The following is a 20,073-nucleotide window of genomic DNA, read 5'->3' as shown; positions in this document are numbered from 1 at the left end:
TAAAGAACTCAATTTCCTTATTGATACCGAGTGATAAAACATCCATTGTCTACATATCTTGGCATGTTTTCTGGACACCATGCTCTTAATATTGACTGTGGTGAAATATCTTGGATTTCGAACTCTACATATGAGTTTCTTATGTCCATGTTCCAGTTCCCAAACAGCTTATAGTGTTACTTTGCGGTAATCCTTACTGAAGACGTTACCCAAACTATAATAAAAATAAAAAAAAATAAACATAGCAAGAAACAAATAATTTAAAATGAGAAAATACAAGCATGTGAACTGAAAGTTCTATAATCAAGCTCACTGTAAGAACCACGCAGAAGTGTGAGAAAAGTGACAAAGTTCCAACAAGTCGGAGAGATCATAAGAACAACACCCCTTCCAAACCAAGTTCCCATGGAGACAAGTGGGCTGGCATACAATAGAAAAGAAAAAGAAGGAGTGCGAAAGAGAAAGGAAAAATAGAGAGAAGGACCGAGAGGCACAGGGGAAAGGAACGTAGGATGGGGGTATAATGAGCTGTTCAGCAGAAATTTAGGCATGAAAAAGTGGACAGAAGAGGACAGAATTCAATATGAAGCCTCATTCTCCTTATCCTGTTGCCCTGCTCTCTCCGCAGGTCCAAAATTATTTTGGAATGTCAAGTTTTAAATAGTTTTTCAAACACAATGCTGTTTTTAAACAGGTGGTTCCTGCACTTTTCAGTAGCTATAGATAGATTAGGAATTGAGAGCAAGATCGATCCATCCAACAAATACCAGACGGACTGATTCAGCAAACGAAGGCAGGGCAAAAAGTTTGCAGAGGTTTTATTTCTTTGCTCCACGTAATGGCGAGAAGGCCAAATCTTTCAAATCGCTTCTTGCCATAAACGTCCTCCTCTTTAGTCAGGGAAGTAGAGCGAGGATAAAATGGAAACCAAAGTGCATGTCCATGCCCTTCTCTTTGATCTCTCTTTTGGCTACCTCACTTAAAGAGTTTCACCCAAGTATTGTCTGGCGTCTCTCTCTCTCACTTTTCCCTGCTCCTACTCTTTATCTCTTTCCCTGTCTCTATGGCCAAGCTTTTTTTTTCTGTTGGCATGGCTCCTGTTTGTTTTCAGCCATTTTGGGGACTGGCAGTGCACGTAACAAACTGCTTAAATGGCGTCCTCTCACTCGCTCATTCTCTCCCTTACTCCCGCTCTCCCTCCCTTCCTTGCTATCATCAGGCTTGGTGTATGTAGAGTAGAGAGTGTGCATGGTTAAAGTGTGTGTCTAATGAACAAAAACAAATTTGAATATAAAGAGAATTGAAATTAAAATGAGGCTGGGAGGTGGGTGTGGGTGAGTAAGGGTGTACCCCTGAAAAAAAAGAAGCAAAAACAGCCCAGAATCATGTGTCAGTGGCAAACTGAAGTGTGAGAGAGCGAGTGAGCGGGTGAGGGAAGGAGAGATAGAGCGGCAGAAGGAGGGGAGAGTCAGAGTGCGAGAGAGTCGTTTCTGCCCTCTACATAGCGCTGCCTGTGTGCACGCGCTCGTCTTTCCCTGTGTTCTCTCTCTCTCTCACTCATACACGCACACAGGAACACACAGACCAGGACACAGAGACCAAGGGAGGGAGAGTGAGAGAGTGAGAGAGAGAACACATCGCAGCCGAGATGCAGCAGAAGGTTTTTCGAGGTACGTTGTCTTGTGTGCTTGCGTAGCAGAGAATGGGAGTGAGAAGGAGAGACTTTTTCCTCTTATCTATCTCTCTGTCTTCACCTCTTCCTGCTTCTTGCATTTCTATGCCACTCTCATATCATATCGATGGTGTTTTGGTTCTGTGTAGACACCAGAAATGAGTGTGCGTGTGGGTTTGTGTGCGCGCTAATCAAGGCCTGTCTCCCTTATCCTCGGCTGTTGTGGCTGAACCACGCAGTTCTTTTTCAGGGCTGGTGAGTCGCTGATTAAAGTAGAATCAGAATAAAGCTTCAGACTTTTTTGCGTTCTCTTATCATAGTTTCTGTTCTGCTAGATCTGGATACTTTATGATGTGGCAAGTTCATATCTGATTATCTCAGTAGCGAAGGACATGTTTTTAGAATTAACGATCAAGTGGCATCTTGGAATATGGAGCCAGTCATTTTCCTAAAAACAGCATCTACCCGTGTTTTCGTAAGGTGTATGTTATTAGATTTTATAACATGCACATGCACTTTTTTTAACAGTTTATATTTACACTGTATTTTGCTGTACTGCATAGTTGGAAGTACACTATTAAAAACCCCTGCAAGGCCAAAGGGTCAGAGGTCGTTAGAAGCCAGTTGTATGGTCTTTTTGAAGTGAGTTGCATATACACTAGAAATTAAATTGAATTTCCTGTCGCTGCTTAAGGGTTCATGTCAGCTAGCATGGGATATTTTCTATTCAAACTTACACATGTTAGCATAAAGAATCTTGGCATATTGTAGTGACAAGGGCATCAGATAAGAATGGAAACATGGCAGTGCTGCTCACTTTCCTAACCAAACTGAAGCATTATAGAAGCAGCTTCAGGCATGATCTAAAGGAAATGGCTTCAGCCAGGTCACTAGCAGGGTTTTTCACTCTGTCTGTGATGGCAATTTTCTTCAAGTTTTGCTCTACTTAGAATATTGTCCTTGATCATATTACAGCAACAGATTTCTGGGAATCACTTGATGAGTTTAAACCCAGCGGACCATGTCAAACTCAGCATGTAACAAGGGCAGACTCGCTAGAGCATGCTTCATGACAAATCACCAAGATACCATAAATTGCTTAGAGGGGAAAGCAAGGAGCGAGGAAATCTTACCGTGGACGCAACCTTGGACCATCCGTCTCCATCTCCCAATTGCTTCCCACTTTTTTCTCCAAACCAGCCCACTCCTCCTTTTTGCTCTTTTCCCTACTCCTCATCTCTCCTCTGGCTGCCTCCACCATGTTTTTGGCAGGGGGTTGTGCAGAGTTCAGAAACTTGCAACATCCCCCTTTTCATAGTCTGCCTCACCCCGGTGGGCCCCGTCACGGCGATACTGAAACAGGCGGCCTTCACTCATTACTCTCTCCCACTACCATTCAGTCCATGGTCTCTTTCAGTGGCCCAGCTAAATGCGAGACCTTTAGCTCATTACCCATCTTCTTCCGAGACTCTTCTCAGTTCCTAACCCACCCGTGACCGCATTATAAAGCAAGTCATCTCGTGTGCTTAAATTGAAAATCTTTACCTCGATGACTAGCATGCACTTCATGTTCCAGCTGATGACATGGTTCTGACACTCGTTTTCAATTTCCTCCATTTGGTAGAAAGTCAGTTTGTTAACCTTTATTTAATACACTCGACATTATATTTTATAGTGCAAGATCCAACACCTTAATACTTCAGCTCTAACTCTTTCAGTTGAACGCATGCTCAAGTAGAGTGGCAGTCAGAGGGGGGAGGCAAAGGCCCTGTCACGCTTGGCCAGCCTCTAGCACCAGGGACTGTTTGTTGAGAGGCAGCGTGTGCGTCATATGTGAAGAGAAAAGGAGGGTGAGAGGGAGAGATAAATAGGGACAGACGTACAGAGAAAACGAGGGGGTGGCAGATGTGTTTGTCCATTCCCAATGTGAATGCCATGTAAAACTGTGTCATTCTTAGGCCTTATTTCATGCCATAGCAGCCACAGCCACAACAAGTGCTGGACAGGTTTGAATAATATTCAACTCTTCCTGTCTAATTGTACTCTAACATAACATCTATTATTATACAGGTCTTCTGCTATTCATCCTTTGCACACTTTCAGCAGCTGCATATGTGGTATGATGGGTAACGTTAGCTGTAAAGCCACTTGTTTACAGACCGACCGGTTCATATGTGCCTGCACGCCTGCAAATGTATTTGTGTGTTGAGAGGAGAGTGTATGTGCGTGTGCATAAAGCTTGTTGACTGCTTGTGTGTGTATGTGTGTGTGTTTCTGTGCATGTTTAACTGTGTGTTTGTGGCTGTTCCTGTCTCCAGGCCTGGATCTTGCTTTCTTCCCCACCTCTCTCTGTCTCTCTCTCTCTCTACTGCTCTCCCTCCTCCTCTCTTTCTCTCTCTGCAATAACAGTGCTGACCTAGTTTCAGTGCGTTCAGGGCTGCTTGTGGAATTTTACAGAGGCCTGCCTGCCTGCCTGCCTGGCTAAAACGCAGGCAGAAAACCATGACTGGGGATTTTCTCTGGTGTCGCATCATTAGTGATAACTAAGAATGTTAACTAGCATCTACGGTAGATTTTGGTATAAAAGTTTAAGCAAAAAAAGAAGTCATTAAATGAGCAACTAATGAGGGTATATGAACACAACAACACTGTGGACTATTAATTCTCAGACTGCTAATGAAAAACTCATTGACAGTACTCATCACATGGTCTTTTGCTTTAAATGCTATAAAGTGTAGTAAAAAAGAGTGATAGAGAGAGAGAGAGAGAGAGAGAGAGAGAGATCAGCATCAGGAACACACAATGCTTCGGTTCAAAAGGTCATCTATATTTTGGTACCTTTTCAGTCTAGGCATATCTGGAGCACTTTGACTATAAATAACACTCTGTTGGGGAAATCTTAATTAAATTCTAGCAGTCTTCAATTAGGTGAAGGGAATGCTGTGACTCAGTGGGGTTAATTGCTGAGATTGTTTCCACATTTTCAGATTTTGCCATGCCAAATTTGAAAACTAAGATGATTGCAACCAACCTTGTCTGACTAAGTTGCCTGTGTATAATAATCATAATGTATTGCTTATTTATTGCTAGCCTGTATTTTATAGGCAGTAAGTCTGTTTTAAATTCTAGCATGCTGATTTGCCACCACACAATGCACACTTTTTGTAATGTGTTTTTCGTCAGAATAATACTACTAGATTCTCTGGTTTGTGGTTGTCTAAAATCTACAATGGTTCCTGTAATTAAAACAGAATATTTGAACTATTTTTTATGTATTTATTTTTTGCAGGGTCAAGAGCGGGACCATGGTGTCAGGGGAGGATAGCTGGGACCCTCTCCACACCTGCACTGCATACTTGGAGCTGAATGTGCAATGCATGACAATCCTTGATCTGACACTTCTGGTTTTCACCATCCTTCAACTGTCAACTTCTGCACTGAAGACATAGCTAGAACAGACACTCTTTAAAGCATTTTCCGGGACCTTGCTGGACTGCAGAAACATATTTTGACTGTCTAGTGCTCTGTTTTAGGCCAACTATAGCCTTGGAGAGAATCTCAGAGGACTTGTACAAGGATCCAATGAAACACAGAAATAAACACATGAGAGGAGACAGGATGGGTGAGGGCACGGAGGAGGCGGACAGTGCCAAAACTACGAGGATATCGCTCAGTTTTCCCCTCAGTGCTGGACTGCCTAGCTTTTCTTCACAGAAGCACTGCTCCTCATCCCATCCCACTTCTTCCAATGACGTCCATGGCAGAGATGGCTCAAATGGTACAGCGTGGATAGGGGAAGCATTTAGAGACAAACAATTATCGAAAACGTCAACAAAAACTGACCGCCTGCCATGTGCTTCCTCTTCCTTCCCTGTTGATCTAACTGCTCCAGTCAGTAAGAACTGCAAGTCATCTTTGTCCTTTTCTGTTGATGGTAGTGGTTCCAGATACCCAACATCTCCCTTACAACACTCTAACAAAATTGACTATTCAAAAGAGACAGCTGGGGTTATCCTCAATAATGGATACAAAGAGCATTCGACAACAGAAACAGCACACATCCTTTTCAACCTCAGCGCAAGAGCCTACCAGGACCAAAGTGTGAAGGATCCAGAGAGTTCAAAAGGCAAAAAACGCAAGGCAAACAGCCTCCATGTTGAACTGAGCCTTCCTCTCCCTAGCATTAACCCTCACTCGTCTTCATCAACCCCTCCTCCTCCTCCTTCACCCTCGTCTGTCTCTCTAACTTCCTCCCCCTTGACTATCCCCACGCCATCTTTCCATAACTCCTTTAGGGCAGTGCCGAAGCCAGAACTACTGTGCGGGGTGTGCCACCGTCTGTTCAGCACTGCCTCGTCCCTCACTGTCCACATGCGTCTCCATCGGGGGGGACGAGTACTCAGCTGCCGCCACTGTGGCAAAGCCTTCATCCATAATAAAAGACTGCAATCCCATGAGGCCACCTGCAGGCAAGGGCTGCCAGCTTTTCCAGTGCCACCCAAAGTAGAGCCCCTGGAGGAGGGTGAAGTGGAGGGAGAGAGAGCAGATGAGGCTGCAGAGCCAGAACAGCTTGGACAAGAAGCAAGGCCTGGCCGACCCATAAAGAAAGTGCGAGACCTTCACGCTCATCATGCTGAAACATTGACTTGCAGCGATACCCTGGAGGAAGAGGATCACTTTGTAAAAGTGGTGGATGGACATATCATTTACTTTTGCTCTGTGTGTGAACGCTCTTACATGACTTTGTCCAGCCTAAAGCGACACTCCAATGTGCATTCATGGCGACGGAAGTACCCCTGTCACTACTGTGATAAGGTTTTTGCTCTGGCTGAGTACCGCACCAAACATGAAGTGTGGCACACAGGTGAAAGGCGCTACCAGTGCATCTTTTGCTGGGAGGCATTTCCTACTTACTACAACCTTAAAACACACCAAAAGGCATTCCACGGTATCAATCCTGGCTTGATCTCAAGTGAAAAAACAGTCAATGGTGGCTACAAGCAGAAGGTCAATGCCCTTAAACTGTATCGCCTGCTGCCCATGCGATCTCTAAAGCGACCTTACAAAACATACAGTCAGCCAATGGCTGATGGATTACTCACTTCTGATTCATCAGTTACCCTGCCTTTATCTATAGACAGCAGCCTCCCACAACCTCTGGACACTAAGAAATTAGAGTCTTTCCTGAAAGATCTTCAAACCCCAGAAATCAAGACTGAGCCAGAGGGATTACCTATCAGGGTGGGAGTTGAGCAGGGTAAAAAAATCGCTTCTCCTCAAAAAGACATGACATTAAAAGCAAGAGAGACAGAGGGCTCAGATTTATGGCAGTCAGGTAGTAACAGTGGCAAAAGCAAAACTCAAAAGTGCCCAGAAGGAGCTGTCTCTTCAGTCATTGCATTTGCGCACAGCAAACCCTCGGTCATCATGCACAGTGCTGCAGTCTCTTCCTCTGTCATTGTTCACAGAAACAAGATGGACTCTGTGGAGAGAAAAAGAAGTCCAGAAAATCATCTAATGACAAAAACCGGTCAAAAAAAGATTAAAAAACATAGCCAGAGAGAGCACACAGAGGCATACAGGGAATGGGATGCTGTCAGTGTAGACCCAGAGCCCTTGAAAATGAGACATCCAACAAAGAAACATCAAAAGGGACGAAAAGTTCACAATAAAACAGAGTCAAGTAAGACAATACCTTTAGCAATGGGATCAGAAGTCAAAGGCAGCGGTCCACTTTGTCAGATTACTGTGCGCATAGGGGAAGAGGCCATTGTCAAACGGAGCATCTCTGAAACAGATCTAAGGAGGGACAAAAGCCCTACACGCAGCAAACCCAAAAAGAGTAACCTCTCACAAGAAGATGAGAGAGAGCAGCGGCACACCAACCATCACCAACGTAAACACCGTAACTCCAGTCAGGAAAGAAAGGAGGTAGAGTCCAAATGGAAAACCCCTAAACTAAAAGGCAAGGTGAGGAAATACTTCTTCCGGCAGGAGGTCAGGGAGGACAGAAATGACCATGATGTGGAGGACAACCTATGGAGGCCTTACTATTCTTACAAACCCAAGCGAAAAGCCCTTCATATGCAAGGGGCTAAAGCTTGGAAGCGCAAATTGCACTACAAACGATCTCTGAGGCCTATGAGGAGAGCTGAAAGACTCATGAAAAACCTGAATAAAGAAATTGAGGTTAAAGATGCAGATGAGGGAGAGGAGAGGCGACAGCAAGTAAAGAAAGAACGGAGAGAAGTCTGTGAATCACAGAAAACTGAAGTCAAAAATATGTCACACACTTGTCCTGTCTCTTCAATAACAGAACAGAAAGAAAAAGAAAAGGGAACTAATGGAAAGCCTGATCTTCCTCTCCCTTCGTCTGTCCCTCAGGCTCCAAACAACCATCAAAACACAGTGTCCTCTATCATCAAACAACAATGGTCAGAAGATCAGGCTTCTGAGTGTGGAACATGTGGACGCTGGTTCTCCAGCCCTAGGAAACGAGACAAACATGAGTTGACACATCTATTTGAGTTTGTGTGCATGCTTTGCAGAGCTCCATTCTCCTCACAGTCCAAACTAGAGGAACATCAGAGAACTCAGCATCCCAAAAACAAGCCCCTGTCTGCTTCTACTTTCTTCACCTCTCAGTCATTAAGAAATGAGGTAGAAATTAAAGCAGATGATAATGGAGCGAATGGAAGTTCCATAGAGAAAGGCAGCCCAGTTCGCTTGGGCAGGAGGCCTTTGATCAAGTATACATGCTCACAATGTGATAAGGTCTGCAAAACCTCTGCTGCACTTAACTGCCACCTCAAGCGACATGAGTTAGGCAGTCCAACCAAGGTTGAAGACACACATGAAAAGCAAGATATGCCAAGTTGCACACCTTCTGCAGTAGAAACTACACCAGGCAAAGGTTTAGACACCAACTGTGAGAAAGTACAGCCCGTGTCTGTCATATATTACTCCAAACCAGACTGTAAAATCACTGACAACCAACTGGGTGAGAAGATGGAAGAACACCAAAGAGTCAGAAATTGTGAAAGCCCCAAAGTGGCAAACAATGAAAAAGTCCACAGTCCACTGTGTGCACAGTTTTCCCAAGTTATGCACAGCCCCACTTTAGAAAGGTTTAACGTCATCTCTCCTAACCTCCCTAGTGTACTAGTAATGAATGGTGCAGAGTGCCTAGACTACAGGACACCAGAGAAACGGAATTTAGACACACTAGATCAGCAGAAAAGAAGCCCAACACCAAGCGACAGGCAAATCCAAGTTTCTCAAATGCTGACAGAGCCCCAGATTAGAAGAGAAACAACTCCATCTGGACCCATATCACTAAAAGCAGGCAGAGGTTATGTGTTTAGAGAAGGTGACAATATTCCAAATGAAGATTTCAGTGATTTACAAGATGCTCAGGATTTAAGACTCTTTCCTCAATCCAGCAGCCAAGCCCAAGATTTATCCATGCCAACAATACTGGCAAAAAAGAAGGAGCTTGTTCAACAGATTAAACATCCATCCAACATTTCAAAGGAACAGTCTTGTAATGAGGTGTCGTTGCTAGTACCCAAAGAGGAACCACTCAGTCCTATACCATCTCCTACATGCTCTGTCATTCAAACCACTCCAAAAGGAACTTCTCAAAGGTATTCAAAGTCACCTTGTCACTCTCCAGGACCATTGGACCTACAGTTGCGGCCACAGGTGGAGCAAAGCCAATTATACAGAGGAAGGCACAACACAGAAAAACAGGGTCTTATATTGCCAGCAAATTCTGCTGGGATGAGTGATAATTCTTCGTGCCACAATCTGCTACATCCTCAAGTGCCCAGAGCAGAGCCTGAATCAAAGGACAACACCTCTGTCACTCCTACAGAACACCACAGAGGCTCGGGCTACCCTGTACAGGAGCTTACTCTTCCCTTGGTCATACCTGGAGGGTACTGCTCTGGTAAGAAACAGGAGGAGCAAATCCTGATGTCTTACCCTGCTGGACCCCTGCCCTTTCCACCACTTGGGAAGATGGTACCACACTCTGACTCCACTAAAATGCCCTTTTACCCTGACCCCTATCACCTACTGTATGGCCCACAGCTACTGCCATACCCATATAACCTTGCTGCCCTTCCAATGGCTCTAAATATGATGTCATCAGGGGATAAAGAGCCCTTACCCTTCTTTCCTTTTTTCAATTATGCCGCTGCTGCTGCCCCTTTAACAGGCACAGTGCCCCATCCTTTAGTGGTGAATCCCAGCCTATACAACAGTGGCGGCAGCAGTAGCACAAAGCAGGACAACCCATAAGTGAGTACAAAATGGCAGCAAGGGAATATCTGTGGAAGAGCAGTGGAGGCCATTTTGGGTGGAAAATATGTTTTTCTGTTTGTTAACTGAACACTCTTGCACAGCTCTTACTTCTCTTTTGTAAAGCAGTAAATGCATAGACATACATAGGAATCAAACATGGTGGAAAGATGGACAGGTGTCTTGATGACAAGAGGAAAGGATATAAGGGGGTAAAGAACAATAGATATAACGCCCCCTTCAGGCACTGCCAAGATGCACCTCCAACACACCACTACTTTGCCTCTAGTGTTGTTAGAGCTTGGAAATCTTATTAGGGATAACATATGAACAATGATCAATAACAGCTAACAGGATATGTGTTTTGCTAAATTAATTCTGTCTGCTTCCCATAATAGGGACAGTATAACAACAGTAATGATAATAATAGTTGTGTTAATTATGCTTCTTATAGTAATACAAGGGTGGCTTATTACTGAAAGCAAAATGCTATTCCTGACAAGGCTCAACATACTCAACACACAGACACACAGGGAAGATGCAGTAGCAGTTTGTGTGTGCGTGTGTGTGTGTGTGTGTGTGTGTGTATGCATGGGTGTGTATAGTGTGCAATTTTATATAGAGGTAATGCATGGAGACTTTGGGGTAGCTCATAGTGTCATATCTTACAACATCGGTACTCCAGTCATGTGTTTTTCAGTATTTCGGCTTTATGTGTGCCTGCAAGTTTGTGTAAGCCTATTTGTGGGGTGTGTTGGGGGTGTAGGCATGCACATTTAAAATAATTTGTGCTGCATCAGCCTTGGTCAGTTTTATGGAAGTTCACATAAAAGCATCATTCCTGAAAAAACGGCTATAATCTTAATAGGTCAGTAAATAGAAATCATAGATGAAGTTCTTCTTTCGTAAGTCATAGCATAGCAACTTGATGGTGTAGCTACATGTCATATGGATTCAAAATATTATTACGTGATGCCTTCACTAACCAGGATCATCATGACAAGGTCAAATGTATGGTGATATAGAATCCACTCTATATTTGATCGTGCTATGTCTAGGGACAGATTGTGTTTCGCATAGTTTGGTTTGTAGGATGTTGGTATTAATCCTTGATCATTTGTGTAATAAGTCTGTGTACTTCCAGTACTCCTGCCAACTCTGTTTCATCTCTTCCAACAACATACGTTCCTTCATGTCTGTGGCCTTCTCCTCCCCACTGCCCCCTGGTGTCCACCAAAGTCACTCCATTCACTTGACTGAATTTGAAACTCAACAGAGAGGGAGAAACCAAGTGAGACAAACAGACAACGATACAGAGTGAGAGCATGAGCAAAATTGGGAGAAAAGTGGAGAAAAACGCAACTTGGCAGTGCGTTACAACATAAATGCAGCTTCCCTTATAAAGAACGCTCGTAAGAGGCAGTAGTTTGTGAATGTTATTTTTAGGAAAACATAATCTACTACAAGCGAGCCACCATTTTTTCGGTTAGCAGATTCTCTCTCCGCAGCAGAGAAAAGAGAGGGAGGGGACGTCAGTCAGTCCTGACGCCCCTGCAGGACCTGCACTATGGGACTTATAGCACTGGAGTAGCTAAAGCACTCCCTTGTACTTTCTTGTTTGTTTTTGTTTTTTATTCACTATATTATTTGTTTGATTTACATAATTTTCCTTTTTTGGTAGTGTGAAAAGGCTTGTACTTGAAACTCATTCAAGTACACAAGAATATGAATGTAATTTAGTCATGAGGTTAAAAATAAAGAAAAATCGTAGATCATTTCTGTACACTGACTTGAAAAATAACAAGTAATATTGAACCGCTATGAGGTATTCATATATACATACATAAATATATCTATATACAGTAGTCTTAGGGACATGTCAAGGAAGTTGGATTCAATATAACCACAACGCATGAGCAACAATTGCTTCTTCAGTATCTTCTGGTGTTGTCACAAAACTCAATTTTCCTCCATACGTGGTTCTTCATTTTCTCCTGCTTTTTTTCTCTGGAGGCATGTCCTCACAAAACTTTTTTTCAACACAAACGAAATTTCAAATCTAAAACCAAAAAGAGATACTACTATGTTGCCTTATTTCTTTTCCCCAAGCATTAAGAAAGCTTTTCAAATACCACCCTTCCATCTCCAAGTCTTTTTCATTCCAACACCCTCTTCCCGGTCTACTCTCCATATTTTATCTTCTCCCTTTGAAATAAGTGTGAAACTGTGCAATGTAGCCGCAGCACTGTTCATTTCCTGAGAGTAAAACACAATGCAATGAACGGTTGTGGATCATGTAGCTTCACTCGAGTATGAGTACAAGCCTTTTGTTTGCATTGTAAAAGTGTGTGTGTGTGTGAGAGAGAAAGGATGTGTGGTGGTAAAGGAAAAGGAAACCAAAACAAGGTCTATCTCCCTTGATTGCTACCAACAAACTTGTGTTTGATTTTGGACCTCTTATTTTTGCTGTATTTCCTTCACCATGACAACATTTTTACATGAATTCTAAAAGTGTGTAAATGATTGAATTGAGTCAAACACTTAATAATGTTAAATTTGTGTAAACGAATGTAAAAAAAAAAAAAAAAAAGGTAACAATCATATGTTGAGAGGGTCACATAAAAAACTGATAATTATTTTCAGCGAACTAATAACATTGGCTTTTTAAAAAAATATATTATTTTTAAGCCTGGCTTGGTTTAAATATTGGCCCACATAGCAATTGCTAAATTCTGAATCAGTAACCAAAAAAGAAAAAGACTAAATCTAAAATTCTGATGTTTACATACGAGATGCCTTTACATTTTTTATTTAAATAAGCTATTAAGAATATGCACATAATCTGAACGCACCTTACAAAGAAAAAAATTGTCATTACATTTTCTATAAAACGTTCTATTTAAGTACTGCTTTGAGGAACAACATAATGAGTTACAATTTATGTTCTTATGTTTTTTTCCATCAGCAGACATTCAATGAAATTCAGTGGATAGTGACTGTGTGGGCTACTACTACTACTACTAGTCCTATTTTAGAAAAAAAAGGGGCTATTTATCGGTCAGCATCTGGAAAGACTACTGAATATTTGCACAGACTTAAAAAAAAAGATTTAAAATATTTTAGAAATTTAGCTTTTTGGGGACATGTGTGTTGAAATAATCCCAGATCTGTCCAGTATGTTTGGTTTTGAACAATACCCGAACTACAACCAAATTAGCATCATCCTGGTCCACCCAGAACAAGGACCCTTTGGAGGCTTCAAATGTCAATCAAAGAGACTGAAATCTACCAGCTGCATATGTTCTGCACTTGGTCATAGTTGTAGGCATGTGACTAAATTGTCTGGTATTTTTGTGACGATGTTATATTGTGCCATTGTTTTAGAGGTCCACGTTATATTTGGGCAGTTTCCGAGAAGTGAAATGTTTGAAAACTTTATTTGTGTCTTCTTGTTGACTTTGTGACCGTTTAATACAAAGGTCTGTTGGCACACATTGCCGATTCAAGTCTACAATCAACAGTTAATTTCTTTGCTCTTGTTCTCTTTACTCCCTCTGTCCACGCTACAACCATACAAATAAAGTATTAACCTGATGATGTGCAAAATATCTTTTATCTTCATCATTAATATGCAATGTCGGCAATGTGTTTAAATGTTTAAAGCAAAATAAACTTGACTTTTTTTACCCTGTCAGGAAAAAATCCTACCCTTTGAGGTACACCAGCTTGTCACTGGAGCAGTACCCTCAAAGAGATTGCATATTAGTGTTTTTTTTAATAAGGGTGCATATTAGTAGTACCCTTAAGCTACTAATATTATGTGACCTTTATGGGTAGGCCCCACTGACAAGCTTAAGGTATCATTGTATTACATTTTTTTCTGACACTGGAATCATTTACTGATTGTTGGATGTATGGCCAGGTTTTCCTGCTCTTTGGTACTGGCCATGGAATTGGGAAAGTCTACCTATCAAATAATTAAACAAAATGGTAGAACTTTTCCAAAACTAATTTGACCTCTTTTCATAGTAATTGTTAGCTTTAGTCTGAATATATATATATATATATATATATATATATATATATATATATATATATATATATATATATATATATATATATATATATATATATATATATACTTTTATTTTAGCATTCTAACATGTTTACACAAAAAACAACAACAAAAAAAGCCCCCTACGCCTCACTAGTCATACATCAAGGTTTCAATGTAATAGACGAACAAACATCAGTTACCTTTCAAAGTTCATGTCATGTAATCAGACTGAGTGCTAGGTCGAAGATGGCAAGTGAAATCTTCAAAAAAACAAAACAAAAAAACTCTATTTGTTAAAAATTATATATAAATTACATTTTTGCCCTATGAGTTTGGTATTTTTTATTTATTTATTATTATACACTAAAAGGGTTCCTCTAAGACTCATACTGCATTAAGCTATGCCTTTAAGAAGGTTCCTCATTTGCCACTCAAAATCATTTTTACTAACCTAAGAAATGACAGTATCCATTTAATCAAGACAATTGATTTGCATAAGGTAGTTTGTGCCAGAAAATGATAGTGTTTAGCTTTTGATAGTTCTGACCATAAAATGTCTCTCTACTATTTTTTTTTTTTACATTCTGAACTTTTTAAGTAGTCCAAAAAAAATTTCTGAAAAGTAACAAAAGTCAGACATTTATATAATTTATATTTATCTTATCTATTCCTAAAGGATACATTAGTATTTTGTTGTACTAGGTGTCCCTAAAGGTAACATTTTTGAATTTCTTTTTCTAACAGTGTACTCTACAACGATTCAGTCATTCATTTTTTTTTTTCATTTTGTTCCCAACTTTCACCCACTTCATGTTTTGATTCATTAAACACCATAGCACAAACAAATAACTGAATGCCAATTAGGCTAGTGTAATAGTACACTCGTGAAAAGAATCACCATGTTATCAGCATACACAAGACTTGTACACTAAAAACAAAACAAACAAGATCAATATTTTCCAGTGCTGTGATGTCGAAATCCTCATTCTCTGGTCTTCAGGGGAAGCTGTGTGCCAGACTGGAGTTTACTCACTCCTCAGAGAAAGAGAGAGAGAGGTAGTCTGATGGAAGTAGGCTAAACCAAAGTCCATTCCCTTTTGTATCTACTCATCTTCTAAGCTCTGGAGTTGAAAGAGAATGAACTATCTAAAGGAAGTGGTCATAGTACTGGTAGGCCTGTACCTGATTCTGCTGTGCAGGAGAGCGTCAGGTGATCAGGTGAGTATGAGATCTCGAAATGACAGGTCTAAAATTTCTTTTTTAACTAGAGTTTCACAAGTCATAAGAGACATATACTCACAAAGGCCTTTTGTGTTTTACTAGGCAGTTATGTTGAGAAAGTAGTGCTTGTTAAATATAATATGCAAGCATAAACTGCAGAAGCAATTGTTTCCATGCAGCTGAATCAACAGAAATGAAAAGGTAAAGGCTAAAGTTGACAGCACAGATATGAATGATGATTCTGTGTACTGAGGCTTGCTTGCTTGATGCACTTCACCTATTTTACACTGAAAAATGAAATGAAAGTTCATGAGTTCGTATAATACAAAAGAAAATAAACTCGCTTTGCCTTTTAAAAAACAGTATTGCCCCTCTTTTTAATATCTTGTGAAACTCCAGCTACAAAAAGACTTTTCTTTAAGTTTATTTCAACATTTGAAAGTTAATTTGGATAAAATGTCATGTAATATATTATCTAATACAAATATTAAAGCTAAAATTATTCAAGTCAATTTCGTTGTTTAGATATTTCATTGACAATATTTGTATAATGTGGTTTTTTTTTATCACATAAACTGAAAATGTTAGTTATTTCCATTAAATTTGATAAAAACTGATGTTTTATTATTCATTAACATTTCTTTATTCATCGTATGACATTTAAAGGATTACACAATTATGTTTGATTGATTTTTTTTAATTTAATTAATGCATAAATATAAAAAATTGGATTATATACTTTTTGAGTGTATTTACTAAAAAATAGAGAATATATAAAGTTTATGAAAAACATCTAAGCTCCTTCTTGTGATAATTTTTTTTTTTCTATTTAGAAAAAAATATCCTGAACCAGTATTGGCATGCTAAATGAAATCATTTTGGTATAACAGTGCCTATGCATCTGCTAACATGTCCAAATTCTACATTTTTAAATATATTACAGCTTGGAAACAACTTTAGCTGACAAATTCGTTGCACAGTTAGCACATTTGCCTCTGAATTCGCTGAACCCTGGTTGCACACTTGCCCGGGGCAGCAGTATTTACACTGGCAGCTTGTCTGGGGATATCGCAGATGCATGTGTTTACTTAGCCTTTAGCGAGAGTGCGAGAGATAGGTCTAAACGTAATCGGAGCATTCTTGGCTGCTTTATGATTGTTGTATGATGTCAAAACCATTTTCTGATTTTTGGGATGAAAGATCCAGATATCCAAGAGAGTCATCAATCTTGCACACAGACAGTCCAAATGGACTCCCGTAATGCAGATGAGCGCAAATCTCTCTGACATCACGAGGTGAGTTGACTCAATTTGGCTTTGCTTTCTAAATTGTAATTTCTAGGCATTTAATTGCGATAGCTACTCATCGTGCATCACTGTGAGATGTCTTACCTCGCACATACAGCATCAGATCTTTCTTTGAGTTTCGGACCCTTGATCCAGAGGGGGCTGTCTTTTATGGAGACACCAAAGAAGGACGGGACTGGTTTGTGCTTTCACTGCGTGATGGCATACCTGAAATGCAAATTGGGAAGGCAGACATCTTAGTGAGCGTAAAGGGAGGTCGCAAACTCAATGATGGAGCCTGGCACTTGGTAAAATCTCTTTATCTTTTCTTAATCTCTACTGATTTCTCTGAAGCCTGATAGCAATTAAAACAACAAACCTATGTCTATGCTCCTATAAAGACCACAGTTGAAAAGTGTGGGGCTGTATGTTTTTTTTTTACACTTTTGAAAGAAGTCTTTTATGCTATGGCTGCATTTATTTGTTCAAAAATACACAGTAATATTGTGAAATATTATTACAGTTTAAAATAATTGTTTTCTATTGTAATATATTTTCAAATGCAATTCATTCCTGTGAAGGTAAAGCTGAATTCTCATCTCCCGTTACTTGTATCTTTACTGTGACATGATCCTTCAGAAATCATTCTAATAAGCTAATTTGACTCTTTACTTATATTATCAATGTAAACTTCCGTTCTTGCTGAATAAAAGTATTAATTTCTTTAAAAATGTCTTACTGACCCCAAACATTTGAAAGGTAGTGTATATATATATATATATATATATATATATATATATATATATATATATATATATGTATATATAAAGAAAATAAAACACATTTTTTAGCATTCTTTTTTGGTTTCGGACAGCTGGAGTTGCGCAATGAAGGCAAATTTGTGGTGCTAGAGGTAAACAACAAGGTTGAGCTTGTAGTCGGCCTCCATTCTAAACTAACGGAAGACGACCTATCAGGAACAATACGTCTCGCTCTTGGTGGCATGCTGGTGGACAAACGAAAGCTCTTCCATCTAGTACGTTTACTTGTATTTGTAGAACATTTTAACTGAAAAGTGATAAATAACTACTCATCGAATTGACTGGCCACATTAAATATAATTTCCTTTATTTTATTCCTCAGTTTGAGCCAAAAATAGATGCTTGTATAAGAGAAGGCCATTGGTTAAATCTCAACGCTACCTGGGATACAGACGAAACATGGGAACCCCGGCCCTGCTTCTCCGAGATCAAGAAAGGGAGCTATTTTCCAGGAACTGGAGTGGCTATGTTTAATACATCTGGTGAGCGAAAAGTCATACATGTTTAAACTTGCATTGCAGATTGGATGACATTATCCTTCCATGTACATATCCTAACAGATCTTCCTGGACTTAAGACAGAAGAGGCCGGTATTACAGTGGAGGTCTTCGGATCCTGGACTGGGACAACGCTGAGTCTCCAAAGCACAGGATTTGAGTATGTTTTGGGAGAGTTAGAAGGGAATAAAGATGTCAAGGTATGTACAGAGTAAAAAAATTATAATTTGTATCATTAATGAAATGCTATTAACATTTATATGATGACGCTGCTGATGATTATTACAAAAAATCTGAGTTATATTAACATCAAGTCTTTTGTTTTAAAGTACACAGGTCTATTACAAGCAATCTTGTTATAAAATGTATTGGTAACACTTTGCAATAAGGTTCCTTTTAATAACATTACATTAGTTAGTAACACGAACTTATAATGAAAAATAAAGCATTTCTTAATCTTTCATTTATTAATCAAAGTTAATGTTTTAACATTTACTAATACTTTATAAAAAATCTAAAAGAGTACCTGTTAATATTATTTAATGGTCCTGAGGTGACAAAATAACAATGGAAAGTTATATATTTTTCTAATAAAAAGAAACAAGGATTAATAAATACTGCAATAGATGCTTTGCTTAATGCTAGTGGATTTTAGCTGATGCATCAACTAATGTTAACTAATGGGACCCTATTGTAAAGTGTAGCCCATGTATCTGCACTGTAACAGAAGGAGCAGTTGGGCCTGAAAGAGGAATCGGAAAGTGTTGTCCTTCCCCGTGAACCTGCAACACTTACTCTCACCATACTGAAACATTCACTTGTGGTAAACAGCGTATCAGAGCTTGAAAAGGAAAGTCTGGACTTTTTCTCCATGTGGAAAAAGGGGATGCTACTGACTTTTGGGGGAGTGCCAGGTAAATTTGCGAGGTGGAAGTAAGCAAGAATTTCCATGCTGATGTTCTCCATTCACCAACACCCTATATTCAGTGTTAAATTCTGTATGTTTCACTTGTTTCTGTCAAACAGACAACTTTTTTGTATTGAACAAATTCTTCTACTTCTACTTCTACTGCTTTAGTTAATTCACTGAACCTTTTTTTTTTTTTTTTCAGGTGACAGCGAGAAGGCAAAAAGCACACATTACCTTCGTGGGTGTCTGGAGAAAATCCTTGTCCAAGGCCAGGTCATTGATCTTGATCGGGCATTGTACAAACACACTGCAGTGTCTTCTCACAGCTGTCCTACAGAAGCAATGAATGAACTCACTTAATAGACTCACTTTAGCAATCTAAACTCTATATATATATCTGTCATAGGAAGGCATATTTAAAAATGCTCCATGTTCAGCTGACCCAAAACCTCAAAAAAGTACTGATGGGCTGTAATGTTACAGTGAGCAATGAAATACATCGGAAATGCAATGATACATCTTTCCAGTACATTAATGATTGTAAAAGGTAACTCTGTTTACAAACACATCTTAAAGGGAACAATTTTGAATGAAAATCTTTGTCAACAAAATAAATCATGATCAATTAAATTATGTGTTGCTTTATTAATGTATCACTCCATGAAGTAAATACAAAAATATGCAGGTTATGTAAAACAAACAAACAATTAATCATTAATATTAATCTATCTATCTATCTATCTATCTATCTATCTATCTATCTATCTATCTATCTATCTATCTATCTATCTATCTATCTATCTATCTATCTATCTATCTATCTATCTATCTATCTATCTATCTATCTATCTATCTATCTATCTACCTACCTACCTACCTACCTACCTACCTACCTACCTATCTATCTATCTATCTATCTATATATACCAAAACAATTTCACCATCAGAATATATATATATATATATATATATATATATATATATATATATATATATATATATATACACACACACACACACACACACACACACACACACACACACACACACACATATATATATATATATATATATATATATATATATATATATATATATATATATATATGTGTGTGTGTGTGTGTGTGTGTGTATATATATATATATATATATATATATATATATATATATATATATATTCTGATGGTGAAATTGTTTTGGTAGGTCATAATACTTTAAAGATTTATATAAATGATTATTTTTTGTCTATGTTCATATTTATCACAGTTAAACACATAATACTTCATAATGTAAGTTCATATTTTA

The 20,073-nt window shown here is 39.2% G+C and overlaps 2 protein-coding genes across 2 annotated transcripts; both read left to right on the top strand.

Moving 5' to 3' along the window:
* Positions 1-1,393: 1,393 nt before the first annotated feature.
* Positions 1,394-13,570, top strand: LOC113056091 (zinc finger and BTB domain-containing protein 38-like). The gene is made up of 2 exons (XM_026222581.1): positions 1,394-1,670; positions 4,962-13,570. Exon 2 carries the CDS (start codon positions 5,255-5,257, stop codon positions 9,974-9,976), a length of 4,722 nt encoding a protein of 1,573 aa, XP_026078366.1. The 5' UTR covers positions 1,394-1,670; positions 4,962-5,254; the 3' UTR covers positions 9,977-13,570.
* A 1,467-nt stretch (positions 13,571-15,037) lies between these two features.
* On the top strand, positions 15,038-19,398 carry LOC113056090 (sex hormone-binding globulin). Its single transcript, XM_026222580.1, has 8 exons — positions 15,038-15,251; positions 16,455-16,549; positions 16,659-16,848; positions 17,415-17,576; positions 17,684-17,843; positions 17,922-18,058; positions 18,586-18,772; positions 18,971-19,398. The coding sequence occupies exons 1-8, from the start codon at positions 15,171-15,173 to the stop codon at positions 19,126-19,128; spliced, it is 1,170 nt and encodes a 389-aa protein (XP_026078365.1). The 5' UTR covers positions 15,038-15,170; the 3' UTR covers positions 19,129-19,398.
* Positions 19,399-20,073: the final 675 nt, after the last annotated feature.

This window comes from Carassius auratus, chromosome 37 (assembly GCF_003368295.1).
Source record: "Carassius auratus strain Wakin chromosome 37, ASM336829v1, whole genome shotgun sequence".
Lineage (NCBI taxonomy): Eukaryota > Metazoa > Chordata > Actinopteri > Cypriniformes > Cyprinidae > Carassius > Carassius auratus.
This window is presented reverse-complemented; position numbering and strand designations above follow the sequence as displayed.

Coding starts and splice junctions, on each gene's coding strand:
- LOC113056091 (XM_026222581.1), top strand. CDS start 5,255: ATGAAACACAGAAATAAACACATGAGAGGAGACAGGATGGGTGAGGGC.
- LOC113056090 (XM_026222580.1), top strand. CDS start 15,171: ATGAACTATCTAAAGGAAGTGGTCATAGTACTGGTAGGCCTGTACCTG. Junction 17,844..17,921: donor GGCTATGTTTAATACATCTG/GTGAGCGAAAAG, acceptor ATATCCTAACAG/ATCTTCCTGGACTTAAGACA. Junction 18,059..18,585: donor AAGGGAATAAAGATGTCAAG/GTATGTACAGAG, acceptor GCACTGTAACAG/AAGGAGCAGTTGGGCCTGAA.